Source organism: Urocampus carinirostris, chromosome 6, assembly GCF_059441175.1.
Source record: "Urocampus carinirostris isolate Australia breed hairy pipefish chromosome 6, RoL_Ucar_1.0, whole genome shotgun sequence".
Classification (NCBI taxonomy): Eukaryota; Metazoa; Chordata; class Actinopteri; order Syngnathiformes; family Syngnathidae; genus Urocampus; species Urocampus carinirostris.
Genome location: NC_142354.1, coordinates 20757694 through 20780478, shown reverse-complemented (window position 1 = coordinate 20780478; position 22785 = coordinate 20757694). Strand labels below are relative to the sequence as shown.

At 38.3% G+C, this 22785-nt stretch overlaps 1 protein-coding gene across 7 annotated transcripts in view; it reads left to right on the top strand.

Annotated features, from left to right (window-relative positions):
- cacna2d3 (calcium channel, voltage dependent, alpha2/delta subunit 3) overlaps positions 1-22785 on the top strand; it is a 63213-nt gene that overhangs the window by 21310 nt on the left and 19118 nt on the right. For 5 of the 7 annotated variants that reach the window (XM_088338211.1, XM_088338209.1, XM_088338213.1 and 2 more), the window contains 17 exons: positions 2966-3128; positions 5434-5565; positions 7759-7819; positions 7924-8074; positions 8149-8223; positions 8301-8405; positions 10014-10127; positions 12797-12875; positions 14946-15079; positions 15668-15685; positions 19494-19565; positions 19664-19744; positions 19828-19902; positions 22123-22206; positions 22282-22353; positions 22441-22502; positions 22600-22667. In XM_088338211.1, the coding sequence (XP_088194337.1) occupies positions 2966-3128; positions 5434-5565; positions 7759-7819; positions 7924-8074; positions 8149-8223; positions 8301-8405; positions 10014-10127; positions 12797-12875; positions 14946-15079; positions 15668-15685; positions 19494-19565; positions 19664-19744; positions 19828-19902; positions 22123-22206; positions 22282-22353; positions 22441-22502; positions 22600-22667 (1546 nt within the window). The remainder of the gene's footprint in view (positions 1-2965; positions 3129-5433; positions 5566-7758; positions 7820-7923; positions 8075-8148; positions 8224-8300; positions 8406-10013; positions 10128-12796; positions 12876-14945; positions 15080-15667; positions 15686-19493; positions 19566-19663; positions 19745-19827; positions 19903-22122; positions 22207-22281; positions 22354-22440; positions 22503-22599; positions 22668-22785) is intronic. The other 2 variants (XM_088338212.1, XM_088338210.1) reach the window with 1 other exon arrangement.

Genomic DNA, 22785 nt, shown 5'->3' with positions numbered 1-22785 from the left:
TTCAATGCTAATGATGTGTATAAATGTCTCTGCAGAGGAATTTAAATTTAGTGTAACTGCAGCTAAGCCTAACATTGGCTGGAGAGGATCTCTCTGCAGTGAGGCCTACAACTGACTGCAGTGGTGTAAAAGCCAGCGTAGCGTAGCCGCAGCGTCCGTTGGCCTGCTATACAGTAATAACCCTCACGCTTAACGGGCCCTCCTCTATACGGCAGCTTTGCTGAGGATGCACTATTCCTCTGCAGAAAGCCCCCCTCCCCTTCCTCGTCAGAGAGCCGCCCAGGCGTGGTATGAGCTGTCACTACTAGCAGCTTGATGGCAATGCCCACATCTCCTCCCTCCCCGAGTGTGAAACCTTAGACTCTACCGCCCATCTTTTCCTTTCTTTCCTCCATCCACAATCAGTGCAGAAGGCCATAAAGAAGCCTCTCAAACAGAAGGAGATAGTCATTCTTCTGAAGTTGCAGTCACGGAAGAGCAAGAATGACTGGTGTTTCCCTTTCGCGAAGCAAGACCTTTCACTGCTTGTCATATTCCTGACAATGCCATCTTGGGACTACAATATGATTCCTTGGACACTACCAAAGAGATTCCTTTTCTCCCACATGGGGACATGTAGAATATAAACTATTAAGTGTGTGATGTTTGTCAGAATTTCGTTACAATGAAGTGCTTTTTGTCAATTTTTGCCAAACGTTTGTTTTTATTTCAATGGTTGTACTGTATTCAGAAATATACAGTGCATCCGGAAAGTATTCACAGCGCTTCACTTTTTCCACATTTTGTTATGTTACAGCCTCATTCCAAATTGTATTAATTTAATCTCTTATCTCAAAATTCTACACAAAATACTCCATTATGACAATGTAAAAAAGTTTTTTTTTTTTTACTTCTTTTGAATTTATTAAAAATAGAAAACTAAGAAATCACATTTACATAAGTATTCACAGCCTTTGCTTAATACTTTGTTGATCCACCTTTGGCAGCAAATACAGCCTCAAGTCTTTTTGAATATGATCCCACAAGTTTAGCACACCATCTTTAGGCAGTTTTGCCCATTTTTCTTTGCAGTAAGTCTCAAGCTCAATCAGGTTGGATGGGAGACGTTTGTGCACAGCCATTTTCAGATCTCTCCAGAGATGTTCGATCGGATTCAAGTCTGGACTCTGGCTGGGCCACTCCAGGACATTCACGGAGTGGTTCTGAAGCCAATCTTTTGTGATCTTGGCTGTGTGCTTTGGGTCGTTGTCCTGCTGAAAAATGAACCTTCGCCCCAGCCTGAGGTCAAGAGCGCTCTGGAGCAGGTTTTCATCCAGCATATCTCTATATATCGCTGCATTCATTTTTCCTTCTATCCTGACTAGTCTGCCAGTTCCTGCTGCTGAAAAACATCCCCACAGCATGATGCTACCACCACCATGCTTCACTGTAGGGATGGTATTGGCCTGGTGATGAGCGGTGCCTGGTTTCCTCCAAACATGGCGCCTGGCATTCACACCAAAGAGTTCAATCTTTGTCTCATCAGACCAGAGAGTTTTGTTTTTCATGTTCTGGGAGTCATTCAGGTGCTTTTTGTCAAATTCCAGACGGGCTTCCATGTTCCTTTTACTAAGGAGTGGCTTTCGTCTGGCCACTCTACCATACAGGCCTGATTGGTGGATTGCTGCAGAGATGGTTGTCCTTCTGAAAGGCTCTCCTCTCTCAACAGAGGAACGCTGGAGCTCTGACAGAGTGACCATCGGGTTCTTGGTCACCTCCCTGACTAAGGCCCTTCTTCCCCGATCGCTCAGTTTAGAAGGCTAGCCAGCTCTAGGAAGAGTCCTGGTGGTTCCAAATGTCTTCCATTTACGAATAATGGAGGCCACTGTGCTCATTGGGACCTTCAAAGCAGCAGAAATTTTTCTGTATCCTTCCCCAGATTTGTGCCTCAAGACAATCCTGTCTCGCAGTTCTACAGACAGTTATTTTGACTTCATGCTTGGTGTTTGTGCTCTGACATGCACACTCAACTGTGGGACCTTATATAGACAGGTGTGTGCCTTTCCAAATCATGTCCAATAAACTGAATTTACTGCAGGTGGACTCCAATTAAGCTGTAGAAAGATCTCAAGGATCCCCGCGACCCTAATAATAATAATAATAATAATAATAATTTCCTTGTATTGTCATTCTGTGTAACAATGTACACAGAACGAAATGTCGATTGCACCTGACCCGTTGTAGCGAGCCGATGCAGCCGCAGCCAACAGAGGGCGCCGCCGACCACTTTTTAAGTCTTAGGAATGACTCGGCCGGGGCGCGAACCACCGACCTCCCAGTCTAATGAGGATAAGCGGTACAGCTGATGAGATGAGATGAGATCTTAAGGATGATCAGTGAAAAAAAAAATGCACCTGAGCTCAATATTGAGCTTCATGGCAAAGGCTGTGAATACTTATGTAAATGTAATTTCTTAGTTTTCTATTTTTAATAAATTCAAATAAAGTAATAAAAAGCCCTTTTCACATTGTCATAATGGAGTATTTTGTGTAGAATTTTGAGATAAGAGATTAAATTAATACAATTTGGTATGAGGCTGTAACATAACAAAATGTGGAAAAAGTAAAGCGCTGTGAATACTTTCCAGATGCACTGTACATGTAGTGTAGTTCATTAAACCACTAGAGAAACCCTGATTTCATGCTTAATTAGTTACTGGTGCTGTAAAAAGGTAAAAAGTAAAAGCAAGTTGCATGAGTTTGGCCATAATCATCAATACTGTAGTACTATCAAACTAATGTATTTCGATGTGAATCCAAAGATGAGTAACTTTCAGAAGAGATTATAATCATGCAACATGCTTCACTCTGTTGAAAAAAGTGTCTTGGAACAAAAGTCCACAATGGAATTCATTGTCGACTATGTCTATTATCGATTTCGACTTAGTTGTGATGTTGTCTAAGGTTTTGAGAAATGTTTTTTTCAGTATGAGTACTTCAATGCCGTGCTGATCAATGAACTGGACAGTGAGGGCAACAACGTGGAGCTTGGAGGAGAGTTCATCCTGGAGCCCAACGACCACTTCAACAATCTGTCTGTCAACCTCAGCCTTAGCGTAGTGCAGGTGCCCACCAACATGTACAACAAAGGTGAGCCAAAAAAAAAGTCGGGAAATAAGTGGTTCAAGTGAAAAATGGTCAAGGCTGACGACAGGGGGGATCAATACCAAGTCGGGGGCATAAAGAGAAGCGTAACTCCTCAGCTGCTTTTGTTTAGCTGTAATGGACTCCTCATAAGTCTTGTGTTGGCTGTGTAAAGGGAGGCTGCTGCCAGCTTGTCCACAGGAGGAGGGGAAGCCATGATTTAGTCAAAGGCATTGTGTGTCCTCCAGGGGGGGGTCAATGAAGGACAAAGGTCAAGTACGTACTTGGTTGTGGGAGCTGAGTGATTAGTGTCATTACCATTTAATTTACCTTTAAAGAATCGTTTGATAGAACTAACTCATCAAATTGAACAAAAACAAAGTTTATGGCATTTGGGAAATCCAAAGAAGACATTGAAATACAAATAAAAATGATTAATTTTCTCATAGGTAAAATTAAATACCATAAAATCCAGACTATAGAGCGCACCTGATTATAAGCCGCACCCACCACTTTTTAAGTGATTTGCCACTTTTGTACTTACACAAGCCACACCTCTGTACAAACCGCTTGCGCACGCACTAAAACTTGTGATACAATCAAAAGTTTAACCTAGACCAAGCTGTAAGTTCCACGATTGTAACTAAATAAATAGTAGTCAATCTTATAACCACAATCGGCATCATGAATGGAAAATGATACCCGTAATTAACGTATGATGCAGACTTGTAAAGTCTGGGTCCCGTTGAAAGTAATCCAAGGAAACAAAATGTATATTTCCAAAGTTAAGGGTGGGAAAAATATATATCCACTATTGTCCGCTGCAACAACAGACAGATCTACCGGTAACTCAGCTTTACCCCACTTCCCATCAGCCCGCGTTTGCTCCGCCCCTTCTTTTTGATTCGCTCGTAGAACACATAACAGAATAATTCTCTAAAATAAATACATTACAAAAATATACAGTTGCAAATACATATTATACATGGTTACACATATTTACAAAGAAAGACGGTACACCGAGAGTTTTCAAAGCTTTAATAATAATGATGTAACTTTCATCCCAAACCGTTCCTTTGAAAGGTACCAACACGCTCGTAGGATCACGCTCGCAATGCATCAAACGTGTCTGTTAAAAGAAAGCATCCCGTATTTGTGAAATTCACGGTAGATCGTCCTCAACTTCCTCCTCATAACTATCGCCATCAAGGGCGTCTTCCTCATAATCGGAACGTATTTTTCCTTTACAGACAATATATGCATAAACTAAGAGGATGCAGTCTACCTCGGCGCACAATTCCACCAGTCTAAATTTTACCTTTTGTACTCGAGTGCCGCTGGTGGCCGTTAGACAAATTACATAAATTGGCCGCTTCACTGAATAAGCCGCAGGGCCTAACATTTGGGGAAAAAGTAGCGGCTTATAGTCCGGAATTTACGGTAGTTTAAGGTATTCAGTCTAATTATTAGCTGGAGACCACATATAAATAGCATACAATCTTAAACTAGCAAATAACATTCCAGTTATGTGTACATGCTAAAATATATTTGACCAAACCATTCATATAATGTAGAGTTCATTAATGTTGTCTTATTTAAGTTATTGTATTGAGATTTGGGGAACTACATATTAGAGCAATATAGAATCGCTTATTCGATTACTAAGAAAACAATTAGGATTGTATATAAAGAACATACAAACAAACTGTTCATAATATCCAACATGTTATTATTTGAAGATATTATGAAACTTTCATCCCTATTATTAGTATACAAAGCAAGTAAACATTAACCCCGGACAAATATTCAACACTTGTTTCTCAAATTTTCTTGCACTACGTTAAACGCAATAGTGCCAATCATTTATGGAACGATTTGGATCATGACTTAAAAAATGTCCCTAATTTAGATAAATCCAAAAAAATCATATAATATATGTATTTTACTGAAATATACTAAGGAAGAGTTTCTTCAGGTAGTTTATGTTAAAGAAGTCACTCGCGATAATTTAAGTTCGAAATGTATTTGTTGTCTAATTTTTCTTTGTGGAATAAGGTGCTGTTATCTTGTTTTGATTTTGAATATGTCTTCCCTGCAAGTAGAAAAAATGGAATGGGGGTAGGCTCTTAAAAGCTTGGCCTTTAGCTTACATGTGTATGTGTTTTATATAATAATATAATCGTAATATTGTACTGTACAGCTGATTTTTGTGCAAATAGCTTATTGTGTCCTGCTGTCAATTGATAATTTATTTTTTGTGCTGTGGCTTATTAAAAATCCACAAACCATTTTTTCCACCTTTTTTTCTCAGATCCAGACATAGTGAACGGGGTGTACTGGTCGGAAGCACTGAACAAAGTGTTTGTGGACAATTTTGAAAGGGATCCCACTCTCATCTGGCAGTACTTTGGTAGCGCAAAGGGTTTCTTCAGGCAATACCCTGGTGAGTGGTGTGTGTGTGTATTTGTGTGTGTGTGTGTTTTTCTTTGGCGTGGGAAGCTCTCAAGGGAGCCATCAAGCTTCAGTGCCAGAGAAGCATCAGAATAAATGACATCAAATAGCTAAAAGGGTAATTTGGCTAATGTTGTAATTTAACAGACCATCAGAGAAGCTGCGCTTATACTGAGTGTAATTAATTATCATTTGCCATTCAGAGTCTGCAGGCACACCGAGAGGTCTCGGCTGCCGGATCCAAACTTATCAGACCTCAATGATGGGAAACGTGTTGTTGGTTCACAGCTGTGTTGGATCACAACAATACGGACAAAGGAGTAATATCATGCTGACAATGGCTCCAATTGTTAGACATAATTATATATTTTTGGTTTTAGTATTTTAAATTTAGGGGTAGGTGGTATGAACTGGCCTATTAAATTAGCCTTATTTATAGCTTTGGTGCAATTCCCCAAAAAAACATCATCGACATGAAAACATGCTTATTTTAAGTACCAGTACTTCATTAAATTTCATATTTTACTGTATTTTACCTTGTTTATCGGGTAAATATGAGAAAAAGCGTAAGTGAAATAGTCTTACATGATAAACGGTAGAAAAACGTAATATAATAAAATATAAAATATCTTGCATTATTAGCAGAAAATGTTGCTTTTTTAAGTATTATTTTTACTGTTTCTGTTATCATTTTGTTTTTCTAGTAAAAAAAAACAATTTGCTTTTTGTTTACTTTTACTGTAATTTTTTTTGTTGATCAGGTAAATATAAGAAAAATACATCGTGTAATCAAATATGGCTAATAGATCAGTTTGTGTAATATTAACTAAATATGAATATATATATATATATATATATATATATATATATATATATATATATATTCTTAAAAAAAATTAAAAATATATTCGCATATTTTCTTGGGTAAGATTTGTAATTGCAGTGCATTTGTGAAAATTGTGGCCATTTTATAATCCGGAACTCGATTTTAGTAAGTATAAATCTTCTCTTGATATCCTGTGGTTTAGGAATAACTGAGAATTAGTTGTGACAGTTTTCTGTCAAGTCAAGTCATGTTTATTTGTGACGCCCTTAATCACTGAGTCTCAAAGGGCTGCACAGACCACAGATTATTGCAAACCACAGACTATTGTGACACCATCACCTGATCTAGAACCTACATGAGGGCAAATAATACACAGATACACGGATATAGTTATACAGAAATATAGGTTATTCATATGCTATAGAATGAAAGTGCGTTTTAAGCTTAGATTTAAACATTTCCACTGAGGTTGCAGATCAAATCTCAGGGGGAAGAGAATTCCACAGCAGCGGGGCCCGAATGGAGAACTCTCTCGAACCTGCGGATCTCTTTTTGTATCTTGGAAACACTAGTAGACCAGCATTTTCATAGCGAAGGCTCCAGACTGGAACATAGGGGGAAATTAAATCTGAAAGATATGAGGGAGCAAGTCCATGCATGATTTTGCATACTACCAACAAAACCTTAAAATCACATCTTAAGCTAACAGGGAGCCAATGCAGGTTAGCAAAAATCAGGGTAATGTGATCAAACTTTCTTGTCTTAGTTAAAAGCCTCTTGCCTTTTGTACTAGCTGAAGGCTCTTGATTTTGGACTTCGGGAGACCGGAGAGTAGTGCATTACAGTAATCGAGACGGGAGGTAACAAGCGCATGAATTATATCTCGTCGCATCCGACCGAGACAGCATAGGGCGAATCTTAGCAATGCTGCGAAGATGGAAAAAAGCTGTTTTGGTAAAATTTTATGGATCAAAAGTGATATCAGTATTTCAGTATTGGTCACAAAATGTCGTAGTACCAGTATGAAAATGATTTATCTCTTTTGTGCATAGTGTTTATTCAAACTTTTCAGTTTAAGGCCTTGGCTGGTACCAAATATCAGTATTAGTGTAAGATAACAAAATTCAGCAGAGCATTTTTATGTCAGTAAAATGATATACAGCTTTTCCACACTTATAGTTGCACTAAATTTTCGAGCACAGTTTTAGATCCCACCTTAAGAATTGTCTGCTATGGGGAAACTTGAATATACCAAACTGGTAGATAACATTTTTATATGTTCTAAAGACAGAAGGGGTAGTTTAGAAAAAGTTGTATCAAAGATCCCTTTTATAATCAAAACAATTCTTTTTTGTGTAGGAGTAAAGTGGCATCCTGATGAAAATGGCGTTATAGGCTTTGATTGCAGGAATCGCAAATGGTACGTTTTTTTATACCTCGATTTACCATCAAACTCAGTTGTCTTCACTTTTTAAAACGTATTTATTTTTTTTGTTAATCATGACTGTGTTGTCCACATTGCAGGTACATCCAAGCGGCAACGTCACCAAAGGATGTTGTGATCCTTGTGGATGTTAGCGGAAGTATGAAAGGATTGCGACTGACCATCGCCAGACAAACGGTCTCCTCAATTTTAGACACTCTTGGGGATGATGACTTTTTTAACATCATTGCAGTAAGTGAAATCACTTTGGGGGTTGTGTCTTTGTTTAGTTCATGTGGTTCAGGTTGGTGTTTGTCTGTTTGCAGTATAACCAAAACATCCATTATGTGGAGCCTTGCCTTAATAGCACTCTGGTGCGGGCTGACAGAACTAATAAAGATGTGAGTTGTGGTTGAAGTCAAGATTTTATAACTGTTGAAAGACATGACAATATTGCCCTTTTTGCTTTTTTTGCTAGCATTTTCGTGAGCATCTGGACAAGCTGTTCGCTAAAGGAATCGGACTTCTGGGGCAGGCACTGACTGAAGCGTTCACAATCCTCAGTGATGTGCGTTCTAAGAGAGTGAGGCTCAACTCAAGTCACTCTAGTCAGGATTTTTTTGTGGCTCTGATGAATTTGTAATCACACACAACAATGTGCCTCACACAAGGCTTGTTGTGCTTTCCCCAAGCACAGAGATATCTATTGTGAAACCTGATTAATGGGTCTAATTAACGGCAACGATTCATATCGAGCCTGATTGGAAGACAAAACAGATAAGGGCCAAAGCCACGCCACACGCTTTTTATCTTGCCGCTTTCAGGCGGGCGCTGGTGAGACTTTACCACCACAATCGTCAGATTAATTGGACTTGCGCAATGAATATTATAATCCAGTGGGCAGTGCACAATCGCTTCACCGTTAGATGCTGATGAGGTTATTATTGTCCAGGTGAGTTAGGGCGATCTTAAAAAGTACTGGAATTAGAGTATACATTGTTTAAACCAGGAAGGCTGCTTTTAAAATATGTTTTCAGGGGGAAAAGATTAATCAACAACATTGTGTAGGAAAAAAAAAATGTTTAACAATATTGGCAAACATTTTGCTCATTTTAGGGTTTTATTTTCTTAAAATATTTGGTTTCATAAAATTTAAAGAAATATTTTCTAACAATATTTGAAAAATTGCTCAGAACATAGTAAAAGTTTACTTATTTGAGTATACATTCTCCTTTTTATTGAAAAAAATAAGAATATATTTCCATTTTTACTGAAAGAAAGAAAGAAAAACATTGAAAAAATAGACACATTTAAAGTGACCCAAATTTTTTGCCAATGGGAAAGCTTTTTTGCAGCACTAATAATAAGTCTGTTAAATAAATGAGAAAAAAAATAATTTCATCCCTCAAAAAAGAGCACAATCCAGAGAATTTTAGAAATTTGGTATTGGTCATATTGCAAGAGCATTTGTTTTGATGTACTCATTCTCATAATATTGTTTTATAACAGTACAATGCACTGCGTTTTTCAAACTAAAATAGCTTGTATATTTTGCTTTTTTCTGTTTTTCTTTTGTTCATTAAGGGCCAAAAAACACCAGAAAAAAAAACGTGAAAAAACCGTTACGCAGTTCTCTCACTTCACTTTATGTAAATAATAGATTGAATGCACAAATCTTAATATAATCTACGTGAACATAGATTAAATAACTGGTAGCAATGACTAGATTAAGTTTCCTAGTTGGTCGCACAAATCATTTGGTTGCACTTTTATTTGTGTCAGTACAGGGTGAACATGCAAAAGGGGCAAAATAGTTGTTTAATTTAAAGATGGATCCTCTTTTCTAGGAAGAAGGTCATTTTTTGTTCTACTTAGTCCAATACAATTGTTTTTGGTGTCTTGTAAGAACGCATTGCAGTGTAATTCCTGAGGCACTCGAGCTTGTGTGGCCTCTTCACAGTTACAGGTCAATAAGCTACTTAATTACCGCAGTGCATCTTCGGCAGAATCCAGAATGAAGAGCCGCCCGCTCCTCAGGTCTATTAACTTGCACGTTAGCTATGTTTCATTGACTGATAGCTCTGCAGAAGCTGCCGCAACAACATTTACAGTGCAGTGATGGCTGTGTCTGTTGGTTTTAATGTGTTGCTAACAACACTGCTTTGATTTTTTTTTTTCCGTCTGAATGCAGTTCAATCAGACCGGCCATGGAAGCGTGTGCAACCAGGCCATAATGCTTGTGACGGACGGGGCCACCGAAATGTACGATGATGTTTTTGAGAAGTATAACTGGCCGGAGAGAAAGGTGAAAACCGTCATCACACATCCACTCCAAATTGCTTCTTGGTCAGCACATTTCTACCAACAAATAAGAGTGTAAATTCAAAGACTCTATCAACTTTTGACATCCAGGGAATTGGTTTTGACACGAACTTCATAAATTGCTCTTGAGTGACATCCAAATTAATATGATGTTTTTCAACGCCCTGGCACATTAGAGAGAAGTGTTATTCCCTCAAGGAATAAAATGTGGGAAATAAAATGCTTTCAAGGGCAGCGCACTTCCTTTTACAAATCTGTGGTCGCCACCCCCTATAACACTTCCATTTGGATTCCGATTTGGTTTTAATGAAATGAAATTGTTTTCTCTGCGTTTCACGGAGCAATAAAAACAGCAGCTCGGGGGCCTTTCTTCATTCCTGTCAAGCATACTGTATGTGTGTTGGCAGCGTTTGGCAGCCATGTAGGGTGCTATGAGGGGGCAGGGGGTATGCCCACCCGGAGGGTATAACAGCAGCAGCCCACCCTTCACCCCCCCGAGGACTTTCCTTCTGTGACCATTTGGTATTATTCAAGCTTTATGCTTAGCAAAGCATCTGGGCCCAATGAGCCATGCATGCATTTGCAATGTCACACATTGTGCTTTAAAAGGGCAGTGTGAAACCTTCCCTCGGGCTTAGTGCCTGCAAACAAAAAAACAAAAAGATTTTTGTTGCATTACAAGTCAAATAAAAGAAATTGCATCTTCGTTCTTAAAAAGGATGAATTTTGCCCGATAAAAGTCTGGAAATGTATGGTAATGATGATTATGTCTTTAAAAAGTGTTTTTGTGTTTTTTTCCTAGGAAAAAGAAACACCGACAACTAGTACAATCATAAAAGGAATAAAAATACACCAAAAAGTCAAATTTTATATAATTAGACACAGTATAAATAGAAAAAGTAATATTGACTGGAATATACTGTATATTCCACACTAAGATGCACCAGATTATAAGGTGCACTCCCCAAAATTTGTCTTTTGTCATGTTTTTTAAGATATATAGCTCACTGGACTATGAGGCACATGGAATTAAAGTTACCATATTTGTTCGTGTATACCCATTGTGCATTTTATACACTGTACATATAAGTGCAATGATTAATCGGTCGAAATACATCGCTGACCAAAATAACAAAATATTAGCTGCAATAGGAATCAAATCCAGGTCGAGGCAGTGAGAGTACTAAAGCTTAACCGCTAATCCACTAGTGATACAGATAACACATAAAAAGTCATTGTCACAGTATTTTTACTATTTTGTATTTCTTTCAGAACAGCTCTCTGTGTTCTCCATTTTTCATCATTTGTTTCTGGCACCGTGATTAAAAATTGACTGATAATGAGATAAAGTCTAATGCCTATGAGATGAATAATGTCATCCATACCGATGGTGGTCCAGAGCTTAAACCCCTTAACGTTCCGACGATATATTTTAATACAAAATTTAGCAAAACCACCAAACCCACCATCCAGACAAAAGCGAATTTTTTCGAACAATTTATTTATTTGTGAGATGTTAGATGATTTGATACAATTCTTGAAATAATAACGCCAGAGCCTGTGTCCCATATTAACAACAATACCACTTTTAACTTGTCACCCTTTCACAGTTAGCTAAGATCATTGAGGCTCATTTTTATTTCATATTTTTTGTAAATAATAGTTTCAAAACAAGGTGATAGCAGAGTTCTTTTGTAAATATGTCACAAAAACGGCAAGCGAAAAGTTCATGGATGTATTTCCCTTCAGCGCAGTAGGTGCATGTGAGGGACAGGAAAGAGTGCTGTGTTGTATAGCTGCGCCCATGCTTACTGCTCACCCAGTCAAATAGTTCTGTGTGCTTGGCTAGGGTTTGTGGGTCATAACAATTTGTTGTGTGGGTTTTTTTTTAATAAAAATTCTCAACAGTGAACATACATTATTTAATAAAGGATTATTTAAGGATGTACAGCTAAAACGGGGTCTGGTGGTGTGACAACTTGACTATAAACTGAAATTAAAACATTACTCAAGCTTATAGGAGCTACAGCTATACATGCACCAATCCTGATAAAGAGCTCAACACAATTTGAATGCTATTGGGACATCTGCGCAAATGGCATGTTTTTCTCAATCCATATTTATTCATGAAAAGAGCCATATATTGCTTGTGAGCCATAGGTTCCTGACCATTGTTCAACCATTATGTTCAAAAGTGTTTATTTTTAGTTTATTGTTTAAACTAATTCATAAATAAAATTTCGGCACAGTGTAAAGTCACAGTTCCAAACTAGGTGGATTTTGAAACAATTAAAAATCTTTTTTTTGTGAATTTGTTCATAGAACCGCTGTCAAATCATTTGATTGTCTCCAATTTGAGCATTTTTCATAACGTCCCTAATTCAGTGATGCTTTAATGGAGAATCAGCAATTCAGAGCTTGATTTTGAAATGAACAATGATCAACAACCCAGGGGGAACCATACTCTGTATTATGAACAGGAATATGTGTTTCAATTAAGAAAGCTAAATAAGTTCCAGCCATTACTAAACATATCCTAAGTTGTTGCTATCATACAGTGGACTCACATTAGGAATAAAACTGCGACACTTTTTTCATGATATTAATGTATTTGTCTTTCAAATGGTTCACTGCAGCTTGTCTTGTGCCCAGGTGCGTATATTCCCTTACCTGATTGGACGGGAGTCTGCCTTTGCCGATAACCTCAAATGGATGGCGTGCGCTAACAAAGGTTTGACTTCCTAAAACCAAGGTGGAGGAGGCAGTTTTACAGAAAGATGATTTCTGTATAAAACATGTAGCATTCACACTAAATGTGTGAGGATGTGTGTGTTTGATCCATTTGTGTGTACGCGCCGACTGGTTCTGTCTAGAGGCAATGAAGTGGCACTTGGGGGGTGCCAAAGGTCAATCTGCTCTAATCCCTCTTCCTGTCAGAGTGACTCCCCCTTGACTGCTCCCTGCTGATGGTTCCCACACGTCGACACCCTCCGGTCACCAAAGTCACTGTCAAAAACAGAAATAATACAAAGGGAGGCTGGAGAACAAAAAAGTTCCTGCTACGAAAGGAGTGTACTATCCAATCTCATTATTGGTCTGCGATCAGCCCAAAAACTGCATCAGCTTCAGTCTAAAATTTCGGATATCGGCGCTCATTCATGTTTGTCTACAAAAAGTCTATTTCAGTTTCTCGTCCTTCAATTTTATCCAGCAGGATCTTGCTGTAGTATGCAGAGACAATGTCAACAAAACCACAGATCATCTGAGGAATTTGATTTTGCGTTGGTTGTGCAGAACCAGAATTTGAGATAAGCAGGACTCAAATTCAGATTACTGATGCTATCTGGAACCGATTTGAGGAGCCAATGTCATCTAAATCAAACTGAATTACAATCCAGATAGAACAAACACTTTAAACAACAGCATGCGTACAGCGAAAAATAAATTCTTACCCAATTTGCAGAAAATGCTGTTGATAATAAGTAGCTTATTTTCTGCACTATAAGGCGCTAAAACTACAATAAGAGCTAGGGTTTCATAAATTAGATAAATTATGTTTTTTAATAAAACATGAATTAATATTATAACATCTGGCTTCACCACTACTTTTAGCAACAACCAATTAACACAAGAGGGCACTCGGAGCCCACTCTATATGTTTCTCAAAGGCAGAACAGTTACCGTATGCAGAATCATTTAAGTGTAACCATTTATTTCCAACTTTATCCACTCTATTGTCCGGTAAATTAGGCGCACTTTCAAATATCTGGCCAATTTGAGGTTTTTAGCTGTGTCTTATAGTCAGAAAAATACTGTAATTTTAAATTTATTTTTAGATACTTGATTTAGTTTCCTGGCATCACGGTGGGTGAGTGGTTAGCACATCATGGGATCCAATCCAGCTACCAGCCTTTCTGTGTCGAGTTTGCATGTTCTCCCTGTGCTTGCGTGGGTTTCCTCCCACATTCCAAAAACAAATAGGCGAATAAGTTGTCTCTCCCTCTATGCCTTGCGATTGGCTGGCAACCAGTTCAGGGTGTTCCCTGCCTACTGCCCGAAGATAGCTGGGTTGGGCTCCAGCACATCAGTGATCCTACTGAGGATAAGGGGTGCAGATAATGGATGGATCTTGTTTCTTACAAAAAAAAACAAAAAGAGTCATTTTTGGAATAGCTAAAATAATTTGATCGTGTTGCTCATTTTACCAAGTTGAAAAAAAATTGATTAGCAAAACTATCTACCATCAGATGGTTAAGTCAACATTTCATTATTTTGAAAAAAATAAAATAACCTGTGTTACCTTCTGAAAAACTATACTTGATAAGCAGCATTTCCAGTTGGTAGGGTAAGTATTTTTTGTATGATTTTTGCTAATTTCAGATATTATCAATATCAAACAATACTCCAGCTTACCCTACCTGAATGGTATCAGAAGTTTAAAAAAAAGTTGCATCATATATGCATATTCTCCAATTTGCAGTTATCAGACTTATCAAGGATAAACAATGCATTCAATCCAGTAAACCAGTATATGTTGTCGGGCCTGTCTGCTGATGAAGGGTTGCATGGCACAGCAACTCACTCATTGTTGTGCTTTGGGGTTAATGTTCAGTGTCAGGTTGGGAAGAGCGAAGGGGAATGAATTTTTGGTGAATTTGAGTGTGTTCTTGACTCCCACTCAGGGGATATGTGTCCTGTAGATAGATAGAGTAATAGATAGATTATATCCTGTGTCAAGTAAACAAATATATTACATTAAATGTATTTTTAAATTAACTTAATCATTGTTTGTGTGTTTTAGGATATTTCAGTCAGATTTCCACATTAGCAGATGTTCAAGAGAATGTGATGCGGTATCTGCATGTCATGAGTCGGCCCAAGGTTATTGACCATGAACATGACACTGTGTGGACTGAGGCCTATGTGGACAGTGCAGTAAGTGTGCCTCTTGAGTTTGTCTTTGTTGCCTCCCTGTGCTGCAACAATCACATTCAAACAAGCTTTCCTTTGTCTGGTCATTTGTACCTTCAAGCTACTCTTTTTGATAAAAAAACATGAAGTTAGAAATTACATAAATAGACAATTAACCGGAATTAAATGCAATTTTCATAAACATGCTAAATTTGGATACATTGATCTTTCTGAATATTAACAGTTTTTTTCATTTTTATTAAAGTACTACCAATATACTGTCCTTGGAATCGGTAGCAGTAACTACTCAAAGGTCGAGTGGGCTCACATGTACGGTATCTGTTTAAAAATGAGTGTGTTGATCTTTTTAGAAAACCCAGGACAGTAAAAACTAATATAGCTGTTATGTAAATGTTTACTTCTCATATACTTGATGGTTACTGTAACTGTGCATGTGTTTACCGTTTATTACATTGCTGTGTTGTAGGAAGGATATCTTATTACAAGCTTCGTTAAGTCAGATTTGCTACCAAAGCACAACTTACAATCAGTGCAAAATGATGACACGTCTATTTGTTAAACATGCTATCTGTGTCCTTTTTCTCTCAACAGCTTTCCCAGGCATACAAGGTAAATATATGCCGATATTATCTTCATATACAGACAAATGAATTTTTCTTACATCATTATTTAGTAGTTTAGTTCTACAAATTGCTGGAGGAGTGAAGAAAAAGGCAGAGACGTTTAAAGAGCCATGACAAAGAGAAATTGTACCTAACACAGTTGGAGTTTCCTTTTTTATTTATAGATTGTACGAACATCAATTTTTTCTATTTCATTGAAAGTTTGGAATCTGTTTACTGTACTCACACATACTGTACTGTACTTGTGTACACACACACACACAAACAGGTAGGCTTTGGAAAGTGCAATGCGTATGCTCCTTTATCTGTGCCTTGGGTAGGCCATTCGTCATTCTCTGGACCATTGCATTTTATCTGCTAAAGCCCATAATAAAACTGACAGTGGAGGAAAGTCGTATGTGTGCGTTTAGCGTGCACAAGCGGGTGCGCCTGACCAAGGCATCCCAGTTCTCACTTCCAATGAATCTTCTGGGCCACCATTCTTCATTTTGTCACATTGCCTGGTACATAGCGCCATTTACAGCTCGTTTGCTTCATGCCAAAGCACATGCGCGAAAAAGCACCAACTGCACACACACTCACAGCTCAAAGGCTGAAATTTTTCTGGCAGGTTTCATCCTGTAATAGTTGGTCTGGAGTTCCTCTTGTCTGAAAACAGTAGCTTGGTGATTCGTTTCTCAATGTGTCCTGAAGAATGCAATTAAACAGCTTGCTCCCGGAATAAAGCGAAATCTGTTTTCTTTGCCACGGTGCAGTGAGATTTTATGTGTTCTACTCATATTGTCTGTTTATTTGTAAGCTCTGCGGCTACTCTGGCACTCTGGAGAACTTGTATAAACTTTAAAATTGGGTTCTTTATATGGTGAGGAAAAGGTATGACTACAAATGCACTCACTACAGCCGTCTGACAAATGACTCTAGTGCAAAGCACTCCAGCTTGAGTTGAAAATGTTCCCAATAGGTTAAAAGATAGACCAATTTTGGCCATTATTCTTAGATAAACTGTAAAAAAACACGCTTTTTGAGGATTGTTTCAAGCAAGGGTGGTCGACCAGTTTGCATGTCTGCCTCTCAGTTCTCAGTTGGGATTTTTTGTTTTTCCCCTGTATGCATGTAATTTCTCTGGGCACTTTTGTTTTCTTCCGCATTCCAAAAACATGCATGGCAGGTTGATTGGTGTCTCTAGATTGTCCCTAGTTATGAATGTCAGTGTGAATGGTTATATGTCTACATATACCATGTGATTGGCTGTTTATCAGTCCAGGGTGTCCCCTGCCCACTGCCCAATATCACTTGGGATTGACTTAAGCACTTCATGACCCTAGTGAGTACCGGAAGATTCAGACTATAAGCCGCGACTTTTTTCGCAAGCATCCACCCTGCGGCTTATCCAAGGATGCGGCTAATTCGAGCAGTCAAGGTGTAAGGGAGACAGGGTGGAATATATGTGTAGAGAAAGACGCAAATTTAATGTAACTTCGTGCTTTGTGCATGAATAAAATTAGCATAAAGCAACGTCCAACAAAGCAGAAATGTTTAACGAGGTTTCCTATTTATCTGTCGGCATTAACGTGTGTTTTGGAGTAAATATTTTACACGGTTGGATTGTTTTCGATGTAACAAAGCCATTTTCGTGGACATTAAAAGAAGTTGAAGACGGCCAGAGGACGTATTACTAAGTTACACCGGCTTTATAATTTTCAAGTATCTTGCTTCAGACTCATCGTAATTTTCTCTGATGAGTGTATTCTGAATCCCGAAAGTTGAAGCTTTCCAATGATATGTGGCATGAAATGTGAATTTCCCTTCGGGGATGAATAAAGTATCTATCTATCTATCTATCTATCTATGACATATTTCAGTGACTGGTGACAACGTACAGACACAAGTTTGTTTATCAAAAGTCTGTCAGCCCACCGGCGGGCTGTCCGAACGTTAAGAGGTTATATCATTAAAACTCTTTCTGTGTACAGTCTTTCTTTTTAAATAGCTCATGCTTCAATGTGGGCACGTGCTTATAGTCAGGTGCAGCTTATGTATGTGCAAATTGTTTTTTCCTTAAAAAAGGTACTGGGTGCAGCTTTTCATCAGATGCGCCCTATATTACAAATTTTACCGTATAAGCGGTTCAAGTATTAATTAAAGTTTCAAACAAAATCATAATACCACTTTTTTATTATTTTATATCAGTGGTTCCCAAAATGGGCGGTACCGCCCCCCTGGGGGCAGTGGAAAGGTCTGGGGGGGCGGTGAAGAAGAAGAAGGCAGTAGAGGGGGGGGCGACCGTCTGAAGGCGAAGTCAGAAGTTTAAACGTAGTGCGGTTGTGAAACCGCAAAGCACTGCGTTTTTTCAAGGTTTTGTAGTGAGTAATGGAGTTTTGGCCAACCACAATTGTTACTGTTCGAGTTTTAAAAGCGCCGACCAGAGGCAAGTTTTAATAACAGCACAAGCCAATAAACGCGATTCAAAGTTTGCAAGCACCACACTATGCCACACCCAACGTCTGATCTCATTGAGTGTCATGGCGGACTCCGTAAACATAGTCCCAGAGTCAACGAACGTGAAGGAAACCAATCTTGTACCGAAGAAGGGCTAAACATTACTTGTTTGGACTTATTTTGGTTTTGACAAAGCGGACGTGGAACAGAAGAAAACGCCTGTTGCAAAACTTATTTTGGCATAGTCGCTAGGTCCAGAGAAAACACAAGTAATTTGTACCAGCACCTTAAAAATGATTACGGCATGTAAAAAAGGATCACAAGTGAAATACAAAGAAGGTGCATCTACACAAAAGATTAAGAGGCAAACAAACCTCCATCAAAGCAGCATTTGCGACCTTCACGCTGTACGAAAAAAGTTCGTAAAGGCACAAAGAAATAACCAATGCTGTGAGTCTAGCTAAAAATGTCTAATAGTGCCTTTAAACTGGGGGGCACTAATAATACACAGGAGAGCCAAGGGGGCGCCAGCATGCAAAAGTTTGGGAACCATTGTTTTATATAGTAAGCTATTTTTTTTCTTTTAGACAAATAGACACATGTTTTTGTTTTTTAAAAAATATTGTGACCTTTGTTTTTAAGCAAATTTTCCAAATTTTTGGGATTGTTTTGTATAATACGGTATAAACAATTTGGTATGTTTTTTCTCAAAATAAACAACCAACTATTGTTATTCTTTATGGAAAAAGTTTAAAATGATTTAAGGTATTAAAAGTTAAAAAATAATAATTTGTTGAACAAATCAATTTCTATAATGGGTCACAGGGATCGCCCAAATGAATAAAATCCAACAAATTAGCTGTGCCACTACATAGACCCGGTTTTACCAAGTGTGATATTTTGTTGGTCCGGAATGCCCAGAGATGTGTCGCTTGTTTACTAAATTACAAACACTTTAATGATAAGGAGTTAACATGATTGTGTTTTTATAGATAATCGCAGTCTTTTTTTAATCAGTGTTTTGAGTGCACGGGCGCAACACAGAATCAAACACAGGAAACGACTTTTTTCCCAGCATGAAAAAAGAGGTGCTAGTGGTCCTGTCTCCAAACACCCCCCAGGAGTCATATACATGCCAACAAATGTAATTACCATCCATTGGTAGTTTATATTTCCTGAGAAATGAACTCATTTAAAACCTATGGGGTAAAATGTACCTTTGACGACAATAACTCAATGACGGTGAATAAATTAATGTGTGTATTGTGTACTCCATTCCCTTTAGAACGTGCTGTGAATTAAACAAAAAAAAATTGCTTTGACATGTGTGTCCTCAAAAGTTCCTCTTTTTCCAGTTAAATGAAAAAGCGGGCCCAAGCCTGATGACCACAGTGGCAATGCCTGTCTTCAGTACAAAGAACGAAACGGTGAGTGACTGCAGTCTATGCGTATGTTTCTTTCTGCTGATGTCTAAACATGCGTGTGTGCGTTTGTGTGCGTGCGTGTGCTTGATGCTTTCAAGCAGAAGAATCAGGGTATTCTGTTGGGGGTGGTTGGAACAGACATCCCTCTGCAGGAGCTGATGAAGCTCATTCCCAAACATATGGTAATAACTTCTCCTCAGGAAACAGCTGAGCAAATGGACGAAAACGCAGAATTAGTTCATCCTGTGTGTCGTACCATTTCTAGTTGGGAATCCACGGCTACGCCTTTGCCATTACAAATAACGGCTACATCCTGACGCATCCGGACCTCAGACCTCTGGTAGGATTGTTTCCAAAACCCCAAGTTATAAGTTTGCCTGATTGACCCTTTTTGTTTTTTGTATACATATAGCCTCCATCTGCAAGGGCACACAAAGACACAAATATCCAGTGGCGGGCCGTGCATCTCACACATAGGCCTTCAGTAGTGCTACGTCTGAATCAAACCAACCTTCAATAATTATTCAATGGGGGAAAAATCGTTTACTGCCGATATTATGAACATTATAACCTTATAAAATTACAATATTAATATATATAGCCACATTTTACTCACCTTTACATAAAATCCATCCTCTTTCCTGATTTTTTTAGTGGATAGGTGATAATGTAAATCTGTTTCTCTTAGGAATGAGAGAGAGAAGCTCCACATAGTTTTCCTCACTTTGGTGCATTACCGCGCCCTAGTCAATCATATTTTGTGAAGACGCTGACGTTTCCCATCGACAGCTAGAAAGCCCTGATTTTGCTAAATCGAAATCTGATTGGTTAAAGAAACAGCTTCATCGACAATTATTTTATGCTACAGGGCCTGCAAAACTGATTGTGAAAGCCTCTAGGTAAATTTCTAAACACGGCAACAAGTGATGGCTGAAATGTGATTGGTTAAATGCTTAAATATAAAACCACATCTGGACGCTGCACAACAATGGTAAAATCAATTAAAGGAAGCCGAAAGACAACGTGTAAATATTTAATATGTATCATGGACAAAATATGATAAACGTCACATGATTCTGATATTTTTAGGCCAACAGAGAAGGCCTCGCAGGCCCGGACGGCCCACCACTGCAAATATGTAATGTGTTCAGGAGGCTTAATGAGCATGTATGATCTGTAATCCCCACCTTTTCCTTTGATGTATGCATGCAGGGATAAAGGGCTTGGCTGGCCTGAGGTTTCCAGAGGTAACTTAACTCTCACTGGCAGAGACCACAGCCGCTCGCCCGATGGCCATTGGGGCCCTCAGGAGCAATGGCTTTGCTAGTGGATCTGTGTTTGCCAGTGTTCGTGCTCTTCCTCTCTGTGCAACTGTGTGTCTGTGTGCGTTGTGTTCGTCTTTTGCTTTTCTTCTCCTCGTCTCTTTGTGGCTCCAAACTGTGCTGTGATGTTTGTACGTCATTGACTGGTTGCGTCTTGTGTACTGACTGATGATGTCCAGTAACAGGGGTTGACATGCACCATTTAATGCACTCACGTATTATTAATTATTCTTCATTTACCTGACAGTGTTAATTTCACAGATGATTAACAAGCCCAGGGACTGTATTTAGGGTTTCATTCACAGGGATCAAAGTCATGAAATCAAAAGATATTTTATCATGTGTCTTTTGTGTTAGTTATATTATTCGAAACAGTGTTTCTCAACCAGTAGTGAGCCACGAGACCTTGTCTTGTGTGCTGCAGGAAATTGTCCGATTTCAATTAATGCATATTTTTCTTAGAATTTTGAAAAACAAGTTCAATTAATATTCTAAGAAAGTATGCTCCTGTGGAAAATAATTGAGCTTATTCTAGGTATAAATCTATTTTTATTGGGATTAATAAGTTAAAACAGAAATTCTAGTATTTTTATTTGTTATCAATGTTATTTACCTGTACAACCACCTAAGTCGATGCTGCCATAAATAATATATTTTGTTCAAGACACTTATTGAGAACAACTCTGTCTGAACAACTATGGTCAACTTGCATTGGCAATGTAGAATTGTTATAATCATTTTTAATGTGCAGCTAGATTTCTTTTCAACAACAAAAGTGTGGCTTGGCTCATAAAAATTGAGAAACACTGTCTTTTATTATTTGCCAGTATTCTACAAGAAAGTAATTATGGATTTATTTTTTTTAATTAGAAAAACTATTTAATATTGATAAAAAAAACAAAAGTTAAAAAACATTCAAATGGAATAAAAAATATAACACCTTTTGTTGCCAATGTTATTTACCTGTACAACTTTCTAAGCCAAGGCTGCCACAAATAATAAACTCTGTTCAAGATTCTTATAGAGAACAACTTGGTCATCAAAACTATATATCTTCCCCAAAATGGAAAAACAAAAATTCAAGTAATAATTTCAATCGTACGCTCCGATTTTTTAATGAAAAAGGCGCCTTGGCTCATAAAAACCTGAAAAACACTTGACATATACTGACTTATATTATTTGCCAGTATCATACAAAAAGTGATTCTGAATTTTGCTTTTGGTGCTCCTCTGTGCAGTATCAGGAGGGTCAGAAGAGGAGGAAACCCAATTATAGCAGCGTAGATCTCTCTGAGGTGGAGTGGGAGGACAAAGACGACATTGTACAGGAACTTTTTGATATCCGGAGAGGTGATAGATGCCAAAGATGTGCATCAATTGCGTGCTTTATCTTTTAGCTGCGCAACGCCATGGTGAATCGGAGGACAGGGACCTTCTCCATGGAGGTGAAGAAGACAGTGGACAGAGGGGTGAGCTAGCAGATAAATTATCAGTCGTACAACGTAATCAGATAAAAACTCCTCGAAATGAAACACAACCTGCTTTTGTGTATGCAGAGGCGCGTGTTGAAAATGCACAACGACTACTACTACACTGATATCAAAGGGACACCTTTCAGGTGGGTAGGGCTTTATTGTATGCACTCTGAATTATTTTTGTGTTACATCGCATAGCTAATGGAGTGATGGGCGAATTTATGTGTGTGTTTTCGGCAGCGTTGGCGTCGCCCTCTCAAGAGGCCACGGCAAGTTTTTCTTCAGAGGGAATGTTTCTGTCGATAAAGGTAAAAAGTACAGATATATGAATCTCTTTTCTGTTTTTTGTAAGGTTATTTTTATCAAAAGTTATGATGTTGGAGTTGACATTATTTTACTGATGCTGTTCTCATCAGAATAGAAAGT